At 39.3% G+C, this 17,332-nt stretch overlaps 1 protein-coding gene across 1 annotated transcript; it reads right to left on the bottom strand.

Moving 5' to 3' along the window:
• Positions 1–584: 584 nt before the first annotated feature.
• LOC131231934 (adenylate kinase isoenzyme 6 homolog) lies at positions 585–16,252 on the bottom strand. The gene is made up of 3 exons (XM_058228338.1): positions 15,911–16,252; positions 1,980–2,125; positions 585–960 (listed from the first exon to the last, which is right to left on the bottom strand). Exons 1-3 carry the CDS (start codon positions 16,100–16,102, stop codon positions 774–776), a joined length of 525 nt encoding a protein of 174 aa, XP_058084321.1. The 5' UTR covers positions 16,103–16,252; the 3' UTR covers positions 585–773.
• Positions 16,253–17,332: the final 1,080 nt, after the last annotated feature.

Raw genomic sequence — 17,332 nt, 5'->3', positions numbered from 1 at the left:
GATGTAGCTTGCAATGCTCTAAAAAGCGGAATAGACCAGGACCCAATTTTGTGGGTGGCTTGGTCCAACCGGTCAGACCATTTTGTCCAATTGTGGCCTAAAAATCTGCATAGTTTAATAGTAAAAAAGAGAAGAACAGCTAACATACAGTTAGCCTAGTGTTAACGTTTTGCTTTTCAAGTAGTAGAATTTTCAACCTTCACCCATTTTGATGACTGTTTCAACCTTTCCAGTTTTAAAACACTGGCTTTTACAGTAAATTCCAGTTTTTACTCTGTAAAATGGGGTTCATTGTTCTATCACCCAAACTGTTGGGTGGGGCCCATGAAGAAAAAGCCCTCAAGGTCAGCATCCTAACCTCCTGGCTGAAGATTATTGGGCCCTCGTTCTTGTTGAATGTGAGCCACCTATTTGTTGGGCCACCTGTTGAAGGTTTTTTTTGCTGCATGGCTCATCTATGGTGAGACCCATATGCCAGCTACTAACTGAAAGCCCAAATGACATTACATAAAATCGGTCCTAGTCACATAATACCTCATTATCTAGACATTAACCGACGCACCATTTCAGATCACACACACAAAGAACAAAATGGTCACATTTAAAGATCATGGACTCATTTCTATGCAACCATAATAAAACCAGTAATGGCAACAAATGTCTGCCTCCGTCACACCACCTAAATGTATTTAATTAGCAGAGGAAAACAGCATACATGGGTTACTAAGAAATACTTATCTTGGACAGCCACGTCGGAAAAATCTTGCCGCCATTTACGATCTTGGCCGCCAATTCTTTGTCCATTCTATCAGTGCAGACACATTCCTACTAATGTCATCGACACAGTCGCTCTGTAACACCATCACAATGTCCTCAGAGTAACTTGATCGCGCCTCATCCAGTAACACTTGAAAGATTTCGCATTCGATGTTGTTCATAAGCTTCGAACCCATGTAACCTCTGCACAAATCGCTTCTGATCAGCAATGAGCTTTTTGGGTCTTGGAAACAAGGATCCTCTACAAATGTTGCAGAATAATCTTATCCAACAACTCTTATTTGTCTTTAAGGAAGTCTTAGTCACCTACGTGTAAAAAGTTATTCAACTGCCTGCATGGAGCCCACCATGTTGTGTGTATATCATCTAACTCGTGTATCTAGTAAACCCCACCATTTTTTTTCCGAGGGTCAAGTGAGCCCCACCATGATGATAGATACCCTCAAAACAAGGTCGATCCAATCATTAGGTGGGTCACACCATAGAAAATAATCGACCACCACCAGAAAATCTCCATATTCACTTGGTGGACCACATGATGGTCATATCGACCTCTTTTTTTTTTTTTTTTTTTGGGTCCCACTTTCATGGTGGGGTGACATTTCTGTCGGGTTGGATGTCATACACAATCCACGGTGGGCATCACATGTGGTAGAGGATCCAGACTTCTTTGGATGGAGGGATGTGAAAGGAACAGTCATAGTTCTAAAACTCGCTGACTCACAAAACACGGCCAAGTCAACTTGACGAGACGATATATCTGGCCGGGTCTCTAAGAAACTTGGCGACGAGCTTGGCTCGGTCCAAACTCCAAACTCAACAAGACCTGGCAATTTGGCTTGAAAACTAATCCGACTTGATAAGACTTGGTTTGACTTGAAACAAGTCACTTGCTCAGTCAGGGCCTTTTGTATAATAATATAAATAAACTGCCGCCTGTGAGACTCAAACCTGTGAAAGCGCTGTTGTAACCACAACCCTGTTACCAGCACTTCCAAAGGAGAGCTGTGTATTTATGGATAAATTTATATATGTAAAGATTTTAAATATTTATTCACATTGGTCGTATACTTCAATTATATATTATAATATTGAGTCAAGGCAACTCAAGACTTGTTTGAGCCTTCGAGTCGACCCAGCTGAACATCGAGTCAAGTTTTTGGGTTTTCTAAACCATGCTATAAATACAAGTTTGACGTCACCTGCTGGCCAAGCGATCGTACAATACGGAATTGTCGGTTTGAAGGACCACCACACAGTCAAACCAACGCTCGGGGAAGAAATCGCAGCCATGATACTCTACGATGTTACCGCCTTCTTCCATCATGTCCTCGAGCTCGTCGCATACCTAGGAAAACAAGCAGCAGATGCATGGCCAAAGTGATGCTGAATCAATGTTCAAAGAATTGAATTGGAACATAATGAGAGCATCATTTCAAGAGCTGCAATATAAGAATTTGAATTGATTGCTTTTGATATTTGCACAATCAATAAAATAATAGAAAGTCATGTTAACAAATGGAAATACTGAGATATGACTTTTGCTGAGCCCACAGGACTGTACAAGTCAGCTAATGCATGAGGCAGATGGGTGGAGTATCCAAGCCATCCATCAGGTGGACCTGATGTGTAGATGCGACTATTAAAAGATAAAAAGCAGTCCATTGAGCAGGTGTCCCATGATACTAGAAATAAGTGTGTTAGAAAACTTTAGCTGATTTTTACAACCACACATTTGTTAAGATAATTGTGGCCGACCTTACTTACTAGTTGTGCAACCTGGTTCTTGGGATAGGGAATCTACACTGGCACCCTTCTGATGGATAGCTTGGATATTTCACCCATCCAATATACTGGCATATGTGGTGGCATGAGCATTAGCTGACTTGTACATGCATATGGGCTTAGAAAAGCTCAACAAATCAAAACCATATTACTTTCATTGATCGGTAAATAGAGATTTTATTAAAAAGAGGAGGAAGAGGCCCAAAGGCCACTACAAGAAAAGACCATTACTGCACAAGCACATTTGAAGTTAATTCATACCAATATAATGGGTTTCCACCCTGGCTTGGAGAATACATGTTCCCCATATTATACATGTCCAACCATAAATTAAAAGTTCATGGCATTTCAATATAATGAGAGTTTGAAGCATCAACAGTTAAAATCCACACCATTCATTCTTAGTGTAAATAATACAGTTAAACACAATCGAGTTAGAAGCATGAATCATTGAAATCCCACATCATTCAATTTCATGATGGTAATTCATATTGTTAAATAGAAAGAGAGCTTGAAGCACAAATCAATTTCCATAGAGTTCAAGTTGAGTGGTAGGACTTCAGCTGTGGCCAGTGAACCATAAGATATAAACAGCAATGAACCTAATCATGATTCAAGAAGATCAGCTTCTGTAGTTTTCTTTCTTTCTTTCTTTTCTAACACAATTACGTAGTTAAAAGAGAAAAGTCGGTCATTTTAGTGCACCCACCCCCCCAACAGTATTTTTCTCCCCAAAATCATTCTTTTATTCAATTATCCAAGCTATGAGGCATCTACAAAGCGGGAAACCCTAGCCACTGCTTAATCTCAGCCACCAAATATTGCCTAATTCTGACACCTGATTTCTACCTAAACGAAACAAAACAAGAGATACTGTAGCAGTAACATAACAAACACCAAATAAGGTAGCACATACTTGGGCTTTTTAGTATTTGGAAAGTTGGGTATACCTATGATCTTAGTATTTGGAAGACCCATCTATGGTGCACGGTATTTGTTGTTAACCTGGCTGTAGCGCCAGCAGGGTGCTTTGGCCCAAGGTATTTAAAAACAGCTATGTAATAGTATTGGTGGTACCCGTTGTGAGATACAGGATTGTAATGCCCAATTTGAAGGGAAAAAAAAGGCCTCTAATGGGCCAATATGGGACCGATACATTTCCCTTTAAAAATGCCAACTCTTACTGGGTCATAATACCCGTTACAGCATGTATCATAAAGGTTGGCTGACTGTTACCATTACCAAAAACCATGCTCTGCCCCTTCAGCACAGGACTCAGGCTTTTCCTTGGATGAACATTAGCTAGAAGACTTACAGCCCTGAAGCAGGAAAGGATTCTTCCCAGAACTGTCACGAGTGATGGAATAGTTACTGCCTCTTGGTTTGCAGCCTACATACATGTTTGACATGCCATTTCTTCAGTGTGGATTGCGAGGTGCTGGTGTAATTGAATGCGGCAAAGAAAAGAAATCATAAAATACAGGGACCCACACCCCTACGCAAAAGGCAGGAACTGTGTGCCATGTGTGGTACTTAAACTGCAAAAAACAGAGGCCATGAAGAGGCTCCCTCATGGCTCCAAAAGCATTCGTGGAGGAATCTATTGACATGAAGCACATGTATGTAGCATCTGATGCAACTCGCATATGATATGGTGCAAGACTACAAGGAGCCAGACAAGGTATAATGTCAGACCGACACGGCACCAGCCGCTCAACACACGTGGATGAGAACATTGGGAGTGCTGACAAATTTGACACCACATCTCTTCACTGCTACCTCTAGCACAGACTATGCTGTCACCATTTAGCGCCCGACTCAAGCGATTGGTGGGCCACATCAGTAATTCTCAATCACCCAGCATGTGCCACATCATTCTTTGGGTGCCAATTACAGTGTGAAACTTTAGCATGTAGTTCCACACGGTGTAGAGCTGTGTAACCATGGTGTGTCGTAAAGACCGTTAAGTAAAAGTAACAGTGGCAACCGTTACACGTTATGGGGTTGTAAAGTTCATAGTGGCTGTTATGGAAAAAATAACCTATAAAGGCCATTATAGCCCCCGTAACAGCCCGTTACGGCACCCATAAAGGTTGTAACAACGCTGTAATGATCCATGACAAGGCCGATATAGGTTTTTCGGTTTTTTTTTTTTTTTTTTTTTCAGTTTAAAAAAAAGAAGAAGAAGAGAGAGACCATAACAGCCATTACGGGGGCCATAACCACCATTACAGCCTATATCATAAAGGTAACGGTGGTGGCCATTACAGCCATCATTACCGTTACGAAATACGTTGTTTGTAAGTCTGTAATCTCCACTGACATACAACTAGCATAAAAGGGGACCAAGGGGTCCACATTCAAGACAGATTGGACAAATTTAATCTGGCACCTGCCCTCTCCACACTGCACACAGAGCACACAGGGGAGCAGAGCACTGGCTCCTTGAGCTTCTGCCTGAAAGTAGCACCTCTATAGATTCAATCTCCACGCCTTTTGAACCATTTGTTGAACCAGTATAGTGCAGCCCAAAGTTATAACAGCATGGCCGATGGCTGCACAATCCTTCCAGTTGGCTCTGCACAAGAAGGGTGGGGCCAGGCGTGCCCTATCTGGTGCCACCTGTCCCACCTATAGCACTTCTAACATAATATCTTAACATGGATTGTAGTAGTGCACTCTACCTTTTTTCACCTTTGGAACATGAGAGACACCTCCTGCTAGCTTCTCATTGTGTTGACAACATTGAGCAAGGCCATGCCCTAAGGAAACCAATTGTACTAAAATGATTTGTCTCACACGATCATTGTCCTGCCAAGGTACTATCAACAGTCCCAACTAGGCAAACATTCAGTAAACTGGACTGTATGGCATACATCTTCTAGTCCCCACCAGACTAATCACCTATCGGATTACACTATCACAGCCACCGATTCCCTCTAAATGCTCTACAATTATAGGCACTCAGATGCTTTGCTTCCCAACTAGGGGCAAGGTATTAAAAAACAGTTATGTAATGGCTGTAACAGCAATGGTGGTAACTGTTACACGTTACGGGGCCATAATGACCGTTACAGAAAAAATGGCCAATAATTGCCTCATCACAGTCATCTTTCAGGAAAGAAAAGGCCCCATAACATTCAGCGACGAGGCTAAAACAGTTTTTTTTTTTTCTTTTTTTAAAAAAATAAAATTAAATAAGGCCATAATGGGTTCTTTAATAAAGGAAAAGAAAAAAAGGGAAGGTCATAACGGCTGTTATGGCCCATATCATAATGGTAACCTCAGTGGCCATTAGAACCACCGTTATTGTTATAGAATCTTTATTTACTATTATTTATTTTATTTTTTTAAATTTTAAACAAGGCCATAATGGGCTCTGTAAAAAAGAAAAATAAAAAAAGGGAAGGGCATAATGGCTGTTATGGCCCATATCGTAATGGCAACCGCAGTGGCCATTACAACCACCGTTATTGCTATAGAATACCTTAGCTACCTTGACTAAGGGTTATCTTACGCAATGGGGCTACATGGGTATCTCTAAGCTCTACTAAAAAAGGTATCTTGATGCCCAACAATTATTAGACGCTGTCAACGTCTAGCACCTAATAAGTTTGCCTTAACACTCAGCATATGCAAATGCTAATTAGCTACATTAGTTGAGGATTCGACATCATCAATTTTCGACACTCCATGCAACAAAAGATTAAACTAGGATGACTTGAGCACCCCACACAACAATGCAATGCTACTCATAGACAACCACAGATGTCTAATTTTTGTTATTTTTATGCAGCATTAGCTGAGCCAAACCAATCTCTATTGCTGAGTTTCATATGGCCCGTGATCAAAATGTTCAGATTTTCAAGGAATTATGCGCGGATCATCAACTTTGACCAGGAGGCCCGTGATCAAGTGAAGAGTGGACCACCATCGTAAACCCCACATGAAGAGTCCTCCATTTAAGAAACTTCAATCTTGGGCTAACTTCTTTTGGAGATTTTCTCATACCTTTTAGTTATTTAGATAAAGTTGAAATTATAAATTACTATTTTCATCCCACTTTTGAGATATCAAACGATGTCAAAACAATATGAAAGCGGACCAGTTTGAAAGCCTATTAAGTTAGCTTTCCAATGAGCCCAAGATCATACAATTTTGACAAAATAGGAGCTAGTTATGACTAATTTTCTGATGCATATGATTGTGACAAGAATATGTGATGTTTATGTCGTTTTTAATATCTTGTTAAAATAGATAATTAGGATTAGAAGTTGGGATGTGCAATTAAGGGTTTAGATTGATGAGGGTTTAAGCTATGTTTTGTTTGTAATAGGTTTCTTAATTGCTTATAAATAAAGAACTCATTATGTAGAGAGGATAGTTGTTAATACTTTCAAGTTATTTTACACTTGTGTATATTTGTGAGATTGAGACTCCCCTCGCCGAGCCACTTGTTGAGGGTCTATTTTTTAGGTTTTTGGTTTCCCATTAAGGGTATCAAAATCCGATCCAATCAACATGATTTGTCGTCAAGTCGCTCGCCAAATCAACACGATTTGTCGCTGAGTCTATCACCAACTTCCATTGTTGACTTATCACTATCATTGCTGACACCCGTGCATATCCTTCAACAACATGTATAATCGTGATCAAGTGGTATAAGAGATGATACCTGACACGAACTACGGGAATTTGGACCTCTTAATGATGACCTTTCACATCGTCCTAGATGACACATGCATCAAGGATTGGTGAAAAGTTAATGATCGTGATTTGGTGAGCGGCTCAGCGATGAATCACATTAATTGGACCAAATTTTAGAACCCTGTGAGTGACTTAGCAAAAGGTAACCAATAACTTGGAAATCGGACCTTCATGAGCGGCTGGAGCAGGAGAATCATAGTCTCACAATTACAGACGAGTGGAAAACAACTATGAAAAATCAACAATGATTCCTCTTCACAAAGAGAGCTTTATTTATGAGAAAAAATAATAAGAAACTTACCACAACTGATGTATGGTTTAAACTCTAATTAATATAGACTCTTCATTTCACATCCTAACTTCTAATTATAACCATCTATTACAGCAAAATATTGAAAATGACATAAGCAATCCTTATTTCCATGAAGACCATATATATCTTCAGAAAATCAGTCATAACCTGCTCATACGTTGTTGAAATTGCATGATCTTGAACTCGTTGAAAAGCTAATAAAATAAGCTTTCAAACGGACTAGTTACACATTGTTTTGACATCGTTTGATATCCCAAAAATGGACCATAAGAAGTTGAAATAATAATTATAATTTTTACTTTATTTAAATAACTAAAAGGTATGAGAAAATCTTTTTAAAAAGAATCTATCCTAAGATGGACGCCACTTAAACAAATGACTCTTCATGTGGGGCCTATAGCAATGGCCAACTCTTCAATCGAACGATCATGGTCGTCTAGGGTCAAAGATGATGATCTATGCATGATTCCTTAAAAAATTAAACCTTTGAACTGGTTTAATTGTCGGCCATTTGAAAATCGACAATGGGGATTAGCTTGCCATGGCTGATGCCTACATCATTTCCTTTCAATCAAGAGTTTCTCTAATGGGATGTAACTAATTGCTTGCAGTATACTGGAACCACCATGCTTCCTTCAAGACTCCACCTCAAGTACAACTTTCACCATTTTCTACAATTTTCCCCTTCCACCCAAGCCACCATTCGCCTTCCTCTCGATGCCCCTCCTTTGCCTTTTGAATTAGATACCCTTGCATTTAATGCAACTAAATCAAGGAAGAAACTAACTGCAATGAAGTTCAACGTACTAGATAGAAAGTTCAAATCACACAGGAGGAAAGATGCAATGACTGTGAGTAAGCTCAACAATTCTCTAGTCTTATACTGGAGATAACAATTCCCCTCCCAACACTACTACCTTAGAGAAATAAGAAATTTGCTTGAAGGAAAATGTCATTCAATCATGTGTTATTCCATAGGGCCTATGTATTAATTATAATGAGTGTATACAACATTTCAACAAGAAAATCTCTAGCATAATCTAAGGAATCTAAAATAGAATTCCTTGCTAGCCAAGATCTTTAAAATAAGAAAATTAATAGCAGACAACCGACCAGCACACCAAAAGCTCCAAAGTTATTGGGGAAGGACCAATTTATCTCTATATGCAGGCCCTCCCAAGCAAACCTAGGCGAGACCTCCCCGTGGGCAACCCCCGCGTCGCACGGGTCCCCAAATCACATAGTCCCACAGTGACCCCCCACCTTGTGGGCCACCCCACCCCAGCGTGGAGATATAATGCATCCTTGGAATCACACCAAGATGCCCCTTGCATGTGCTCAAAGGAGAATTCCTTATACCAAGATGATACACGAAGTTTTCCTTAGGCTTGTTCAGATAAAGAGAATCCAAACATGGCCATGGAAAACCCTTATAGAATCCTTAAAAAATGGAAAATTGTAAAATCTAACAATAATTTTGTTATTTGGTTCAGAATGTAGTTTTCCATGGAAATGCTAAAAGGTCAATGGTCAAATGACAAGACTCATAACCTTGGAAATCTACATTTAACAGGCTTCTTGAAATAAATCGATATCCACATGTCTCATGTAAAACCCTGGAAATAGAAATCAAATTTTGTACCTTCTTTTACTCAAATATTAAAGAAGTAATATACATGGAATCAAAGTATTCCATAATGGTAACGGTGGCCACAACCACCATCACCATTACCTTCACGAGACGGATCGCAACAGCTGTTACGGCCATTACGGTCTCTTTTTTTTATTAAAAGAAAAAACCCAAAAAACTTGTATCTGCCCCATAATGTTGGAAAAGAAAAATCCAAAAAACCTTTATTTGCCCCGTAACAGACCATTACAGGGTTGTTGTGGCCTTTGCAGGGGGGCGTAGCGAGCCGTTAACGGTGGTTACAGATCATTTTTTCCATAATGATTGTTACAACTGTTATGACCCTATAACATGTAACGGTTGCCACTGTTACCTTTACGTAACGGCCTTTCGGCACACCATGCATGGAATTGATTTCGTGTACAAAGTTTTCATCATTTCCAAACAGGCCCTTACAGAATTTGGCAACTCGTTAGGTTGCAATATTGGACTTTGGGAGCTATAGTCAAATCTTATTTGCGCCAGCCAAACTCATACATAGGAAAAGAAATCAGTTAAACGCGTTAGCTAATGGAGAACAAATCAGTTAAACATGTTAGTTAATGGAGGCAAAGCTTGCAAGAAATGCTCGACATAAAAACTTGTAACAACTTTAACACATAAACAATTGATACATAGAATACACAAACATTTCAAATGCCCTTTTCTTTTAAAAATCCAATGAGCATTAGCCATTATCATTATCATCATCGTGATTGTAGCCTTGTCTCATTTATTTGGAGTCAGCTCTATGGATCCCATTTCACTAATCAATCCTACCTAAGGCCATATCGTCACAAGTCTTTAGGTCATCCCATCAATCTCCTTTCAGGACCTTCCGTCTTTGGTTTTTATCAGATTGGACTCAATCAACTCTCCATTTTATCTCCTATAAGGGCTCTTCTTAGGCTACTACGGATGGCCTCATTATTGATTTTATCCCCTCCTAGTCTTCCCACGCATCCAACTCAACATCCTCCTATTATCTCATCCTCTGATCATGTTGCCCCCTAATGGCCCAACACAGTCCCATATATCACAAGCCAATCGAATAATTGGCTTGTAAGAGTTTCCCTTACAAGTTTCAGTGGCATGTGTGACTCCTATAATAGTCCAAAAGCACACCCACGCCTCATCCACCCAGCTCTAATTCTATTGGAAGCATCATTTATATCTCTATGCTCCTTTACTGAATCTTTATATGTGTGTCATGTAAGTTTGGCAGATAAGACGGTATGATGTTAGTTCACCACCACTTCTTATGTTATGTTTGATCCACCTTACAAGTGGCATACATGGATGTCAAACTATAATGTCCGAATACTCAAACCTATTGTAGATGGAGCATATATCCCGAAAACTAGATACATTTAAAGATCCTAACCATCCAATGTTCATCTTTAAAATGGATAGTTGCTAATAAGATGATCAACTGTCCAAATTCAGTAACAAAAATCAGATTGCTACGATCATTCTAACAAGGTGACTTTAGACAATGCTCCACCCAGTGTTCAAAATATCGGTATCGCTCTATGTATCGCACCCTTGGGATACAGATACGTATCGGTTATCGCACGAGATATATCGTTTGTATCGCATAATTTATTGCACTTTTTGGGAAACATGGGGAAACATTGGGGAAATGGTTGAATTTTTCAATGAAACTTCAGGGATTGTCAAAAAAGATCTTAATACATAGTTTTAAATCATAACATTGCAAAAAAAATTGCACACAATAGGTTTCTTTTGTATAAGGTCCTAAGCCAAGCATTGTCTGATAGAACTAAGGCAACTATATTAACATAAAATGCATAATATTTATAAATGTATCAAGAGGTGTACAAAAACACAATTATTATTAGGGCAAAAAAATTCTAATATCTAATTAGTGGACACTTAATTGTTAAAATGAAACCATTAGACATAATTATTATTATGTGGGCCACACCTCAATGTGTGTGTGATATATCTACACTGTCCATCCTTCTTGCCAATTCATTTTAGGACATGGGCCCAAAAATGAAGCAAATCCAATTCTTAGGTGGACCACACCACAAGAAACAGTGGACCTGAGGAAGTTTTTAATGGTGGACCACACCATAGGAAATAGTTCTTAATAACCGTTAAAAACCTTTTATGTGCCGTAAGAGTTTTAGATCAAGCTGATATTGCATTTTCTTTCCATCTAGATCTGTATGACCTTATCAATAGGTTGGATGTTCAATAAACATTATTGTGGACACTAGGAAGCTTTTAATAGTGGAAGTTCAATGATCACTTTTTCTAGTGGTGTGGTCTACCTTAAACTTTAATCACCTTCATTTTTTGGATCATATCCTAAAATAATATGAAAGAACATATGGATGGCATGGATGTATAATACATCTATGGAGGTGGGCCCTGTGGTCAGGGCTAACCTCTATGGCTGCGGTTATAATCCGTAGCCATACGTCTACGGAAACACAATTTTCGTAGATAAAAGGTGGGGCACGTAGGGGTAAGCAGATTGTGGACTGAGTAAATCTGTACGCTAAGCATACTGAATAAACTCTGTGTGGCCCACCGTCATTCATGCATTTTATCAACTCCGTCCATCCATTTTATCGTATAACTTTAGGGCTTTAGAACAAAAATTAATCATATCCAAAGCTCAAGTGGACCACAGCACCTGAAACAGTGTGAATTGAATTCTACCATCGAAAATTTCTTAAGGGCCCACAGAAGTTTTAGATCAAGATACTATTTGTGTTTTCCCTTCATCCGTGTCTTTTTGATCTTATGAACAGTTTGGATGACAAATAAACATCACTGGGGTCCTTAGAAAGGTTTCAACGGTGGAAATCAATACTTTCACTGTTTCCTTTGGTATGGTCCACTTGAGCTTTTGATATACTTCAATTTTGGGCTCAACCATTAAAACGATGTTAAAAAATGGATGGACGGCGTGGACCACGTGAATTCACAGTGGGCCCAACAGCATTTACTCAGTACCATAAGAGTAACTCAATACGCAATCCGATTTCCTCCGAATCAAAAGAGGAAACCAACTCATCTTCTCCGTTAAAGGCGCAACCCGCTGCAGGCCCTGCGATTTCAAATCCATTCAAAATCCTAAAAATTTCTCTTTTCTTTTTTGCTTTTTTCAAAATCCCAACCCAAATCCCAAAAACCTCGATGAAAATCTGATTTCTTTCAAAGCGATTCTACCCAGAAGGAAAAAAAAAAAAAAAAAAAAAAAAACGGGTTTGAAGCTTATTCGGCATTGTCGACGATTGGCCCACCAAATCTAGTCGAAGACCACCCCTTTAGGCATATTTGAGGTAAGTGATTTTTTTGCCTATTTATTATTTATTTTTATTTTTTGAATTTCTGGAATCGTAGGTGGTTATGACGATATTCTGACAATATTGGGTATGCAATCAAGGGAAAAAGTCATGATAAATCCGATATATCATTGATATCGGCAATATCGCATGATATTTTACGATATTTGTGCTATATATCGCACGATACACAGGATTCCATATTTTTTTGTATTTCTGAGGGAAATCTTAGGGGTTTCGTATCGCCGACCATCGATAACGATAATATCGGCCGATAGTATCGATATTACGAACACTGGCTCCACCCACAATAGAACCAACAATTTGCATAATCTAGTTTGCAATAGATGTACGCCACATGTATGTTGAGGCCTAAATATTGCATATTTATCCCCTATTCATAGTGCTTTCCCATCCATTCAAGTGTTAAAAGGACCTCATTAGAGTTGTTTTCAACGAGCATGAGAATTTCAAAGTTCGAGACAAATTTGTTCTTAAAATGGTGAATTGAATCCCAAAGGAATTAAAGTTGAAGAATTGAGGATTAAAAAGGAAGATTTGAAGTGCCAAAGGACAAAGGAACCAAGTACCCAAAGTGAAAGATTGAAGATTCAAAGTGCTCTGAAGAAATTGATGAAATCAGCATTTCTCGATAGGACTTTGATTCCATCGACAGTCCCTAGGTGGGGCTCAATGGGACTCAAACTCCTATCTAAGAACTCAAATTTCAAGATTTACTGTTGGACCGTTTCTTCGATTTCATCGAAGATGTCTTCCATCCTATCGAAAAAATTCAAAAAATTGAGAGTTGGTTGCTGGACTATTTTGCACATTCTTCAATTGATCGAAGGAGTGTTCGATCCTATCAAGAACCATCAAAGACACTCGATCCTATCGACAAGGTGGTTAGTGTGAAAGTTCGCGAGTTTCTAAGTCAGTGCGAACACGGCCGATTTATACCCATTTAAAGGGGTGTTTTACACTATTCTAGGTATCAATCTAGGATTTAGGAGAGAGAGCGAGTGAAGGCAAAGCTTCAGTGTTGTCGTTCTTCTTTCTCGATCTTTCGTTTCTAGTTTGTTTTTTTTTGTTTTCTAGAGATAGCTATGTGTAACTAATCTCTTAGCTAAGGCTAAGGGGTGAAACTTTTAGTTTTAATTTCAATGTTCTAGTTTGTTGATTCATATATTGGTTTGATTGATTATTTTTAATTGAATTTGATTTGAATTATACTTTAGAAACTTTTAAATTGTATGAACTTTGATCCATTGTGAACTCCGAGTACATTGGATGCTTAGAATTACAATTGCTTGCCTTGATTAAAGAAGGTATTGATCTGTAAAATCCCATAATCTATTCTAGACACTGAGCACAATAGATGGTTAGAATTCCCTGCGATCAATTATCAAGTGCTTCATGAGAGAATCGTTCAATTGGATTCATATATTGTTTGGATATTTGTGAGTGGATTAATTGTTTTATCTTCCGATTAGAACAAATTGGAATTCGGTTCTAGTTGAGTTATAAGAGATGAATCAATGAACTAGACGTTTTAATTGCTAGAAGTGGATCCCTGGATCCTTAGTTGTTTCTATATATTGTTTATCCCTTTTCTAATCCTCTGAAATCATTTATCTTAGACTAAATTTTGGACTAGCTTTAGTTGTGTTCTTCATAGTCTCTGTGGATTGATCTCGGTCTCACTGAGTTGTTACTACATCACGACCTTACACTTGGGGTTGCCCAATAGTATATGGTAGATTAGTGCCACTTCTATGGTAGATTAGATGAGACACAACAAATTAAAAATGGGGATTTACAAAAGAAAGAGAGCTCAATTTTGGGAGCTTGATATTAAATGTACAAATCACTTGGGGTCAAATTCGCGGCATGAAAAGTTTTGTCGTACACAACTTGTCTATGGTTTTTCTGGTGCTATTATCGCACAACTTCTGAGAAAACTGACAATAACTTGTTCTTGTTTATAACTGGTGGAGAGAATTTATTTTTCTTACAAGTATCCCATTTACTGCCATTTTGGTACAAGCTAGACTACAAAGTTGTGTGCATACATGATATTGTGCCACAAGTGCCACCATCCATCTTCCAATGCCTTAAATGTGTCAAATTCAACCTTCAAATGCATTTCATATGCTACATGTGCCACCATACACCATCAAGAGCCCCTCAAGTGCCACAAGTCCCATCGTACATCTTCCAACATTGCCACATGAACCATCGTACATCCTCAAGTGCCACACATGTGCCACATATGCCAAGTTGTTAATCTGCACAATGTGTCGGAGAATCCTTCCTTATTCTAAGGTGCTTGATAAACAATGACATAATAATAGTCCAAATAGCATGACCCAAACAACTTGCCCAAGACAACTTTTATTGTTACAAAAAAGGCTCCCGACACTTTGATCAAACCCAGTATCAATTTCAATCTTGGGCTTACCTTTTCGTCCTTCATTGAGATGCTCTTGAACCTTACTTGGCTCAATGGAAAATATGTGTCCCGGTGTCAAACACAACAATACGGTGAATCATGATGGATAACCTCTTATAAATGACAAGGGAGATTTACATAGCAATCACAAACAAAAATTAACTGATGAATTGTAATAAATTGCAACTAGGCCGTGAAGGAAATGCCTGTTAAATGGGCTCATAGATCGCCAAAGGACACTACTGGGGAGACATGAGTCTTCATTGGAAGAGCAGTTTCCTTGTTCCAACCCTTGAGGTTTTATGAGAGGAGGAAAAACATACACCTAGTCGCATCCAAGTTAAGAGTTCATAAGAGCATGGGTCAAATAGGAAGTTGCATACATATAATGTATGGGATTATTAGTTGTTTTTTTTTTTTTTTTTTGGGAGAAATGATAGAATTGTTATTTATACTACCTTTTTTTCCTAGAAAGCTTTTAGGGTTTCAGCAGTCCTTGTATAAAACCACTAATGTATAACAAAACTTGCATTTTTTATTTTTTTTCTCTTTTTTCTAAAGATGACCATATGAACTATGATTAAAGGAGACTGCTCCCTTCCAAACGATTATCATCTTGATTTTTTATTTTTTTTTCTTTTGCTACAACGCTTATCACTCGCATCCAGATCATGTATTTCGTTGGCCATAACTGTGAACGGGGCATAACCCAAAAAGTCGCACAAATCGGCAGATCCTAGTCGATGCACTGATAGAAGTCCTATGATCAGTGTAAAGGATCATTTATCCGATCTGATTTTTGGGGTATAACCCATCCAGGATAGGTCCCACCAGATGAACGGTTGATCTTGGAGGGGTTTTAGGGTTTGTAAGAGATGTAATACCAGGTCCTCGTTGATGACGTGGCACTCGAACTCTTCATCCCAGCCGTCGTGGAGATTCTTCTGCTTGACGAGCTCTGACACATTGATGTGGCGGAGTTCCGTCGCCTCTGCGACCAAAGAGCTCGTCGTCGTCTTCCCCGTTCCTGGGGTTCCAGTCACCAGGATGTTCGGCTTACTTCTAACGTGCGCCATGTTGGGGTGGGTACTGCGCTTCTCCTTCTTCTGCTTCTTCTTCTTCTTCAGAGGGAGGGTATGAAATTAGAGTGCGCTTGGGGTGAAGGTTAATGGCGTCAAAGAAGAACGGCCGCTTGCTCCGACGCGAAACCGCAAAGTGGCCAACGCGAGCGCCCTACACGTGCCAAAGATAGACTCGTGTGCCGGATCCCTTGGATGCGGTTTGGCTAGTGACGCTGCCACCAGCCAGGTGGCTCGTGGTCGGTGCTATGTGGACCCGCTATGATGTATGTATTTTATCCAGGCCGTCCATATATTTTGAAAGATAATTTTAGGCCTTGATCCCAAAAATGAGATAGATATAATTCTCAGGTGCCATGGGAAAACAATAGTGATTGACTGTCCACCATTAAAAACATCCTAGGGCAGACTGTAATGGTTATTTGACATCTAACCTGTTAATTAGGCAATACGGACTTGGATGAAGAGTAAAAAAATATCATCATGATCCAAAACTCTTGTGGCCCCAAGAAGTTTTTAATGGTGGGTGTTCAATCACATTGTGTGGTCCACTTGAGATTTGAATCAACCTCATTTTTGGGCTCATATCATTAAATGATCTGAAAGAATGGGTGGACGGCATGGATGAAACACATACATCTTGGTGGGGCCCACAGAGCACTAGTGGAAGGGTCAATAGCCAATCTGTTTCCGGATCCTTTATCTTGCCGGGTCCAAAGCTGTTTCCACAAAAAAAGGAAGCGGATTGCGTGATATTCCTGCACCTGGGGCTGTGTGGGGTACACAAATATGTCCGTGACAAATCAACTCCGTCCATCTGTTTTCCAAGACCATAATAGGACAGGATTTTAAAAATCAGGAAGATCGAAAGAAGTCGTACTCATATGGACCATACGACAGGAAACAGTGGGGATTGAACGGTTGGGGGTGAAAGAAGTTTTGTATCAGGATGATATTTGTTCCTACAGTTTATCTGAGTGATAATAACCCTATCAACGGTTTAGATGGTATATAAATATCATGGTCAGCTCTAAGAAAGCTTCAAGTGAACGTTTCTGTTCCCGCTCTTTCGTTGGTGTCGCCACCTGAGTTATTTTTAGAATACTTTCCTATTTTGGTCTTTCAAAACAGATGGACGACGAGCATCTCCCTGTGATGGAAGCTGGGAGAGCAGGCACGATACAACTCGACTCGGTGGACTCGATTCATCCGACTCGTTTAGACTTG

This window comes from Magnolia sinica, chromosome 17 (assembly GCF_029962835.1).
Source record: "Magnolia sinica isolate HGM2019 chromosome 17, MsV1, whole genome shotgun sequence".
NCBI lineage: Eukaryota > Viridiplantae > Streptophyta > Magnoliopsida > Magnoliales > Magnoliaceae > Magnolia > Magnolia sinica.
The sequence above is the reverse complement of the archived record's forward strand: the minus strand, read 5'-3'. Positions and strand labels throughout refer to the sequence as shown.

Excerpts from the sequence above, each read along its gene's own strand:
- LOC131231934 (XM_058228338.1), bottom strand. The coding sequence starts at position 16,102 with ATGGCGCACGTTAGAAGTAAGCCGAACATCCTGGTGACTGGAACCCCA. Across the intron at positions 2,126-15,910 it reads ACGTCATCAACGAGGACCTG|GTATGCGACGAGCTCGAGGA; the intron begins GTATTACATCTC and ends TTGTTTTCCTAG. Across the intron at positions 961-1,979 it reads TACGATCGCTTGGCCAGCAG|AGGTTACATGGGTTCGAAGC; the intron begins GTGACGTCAAAC and ends CGATTTGTGCAG.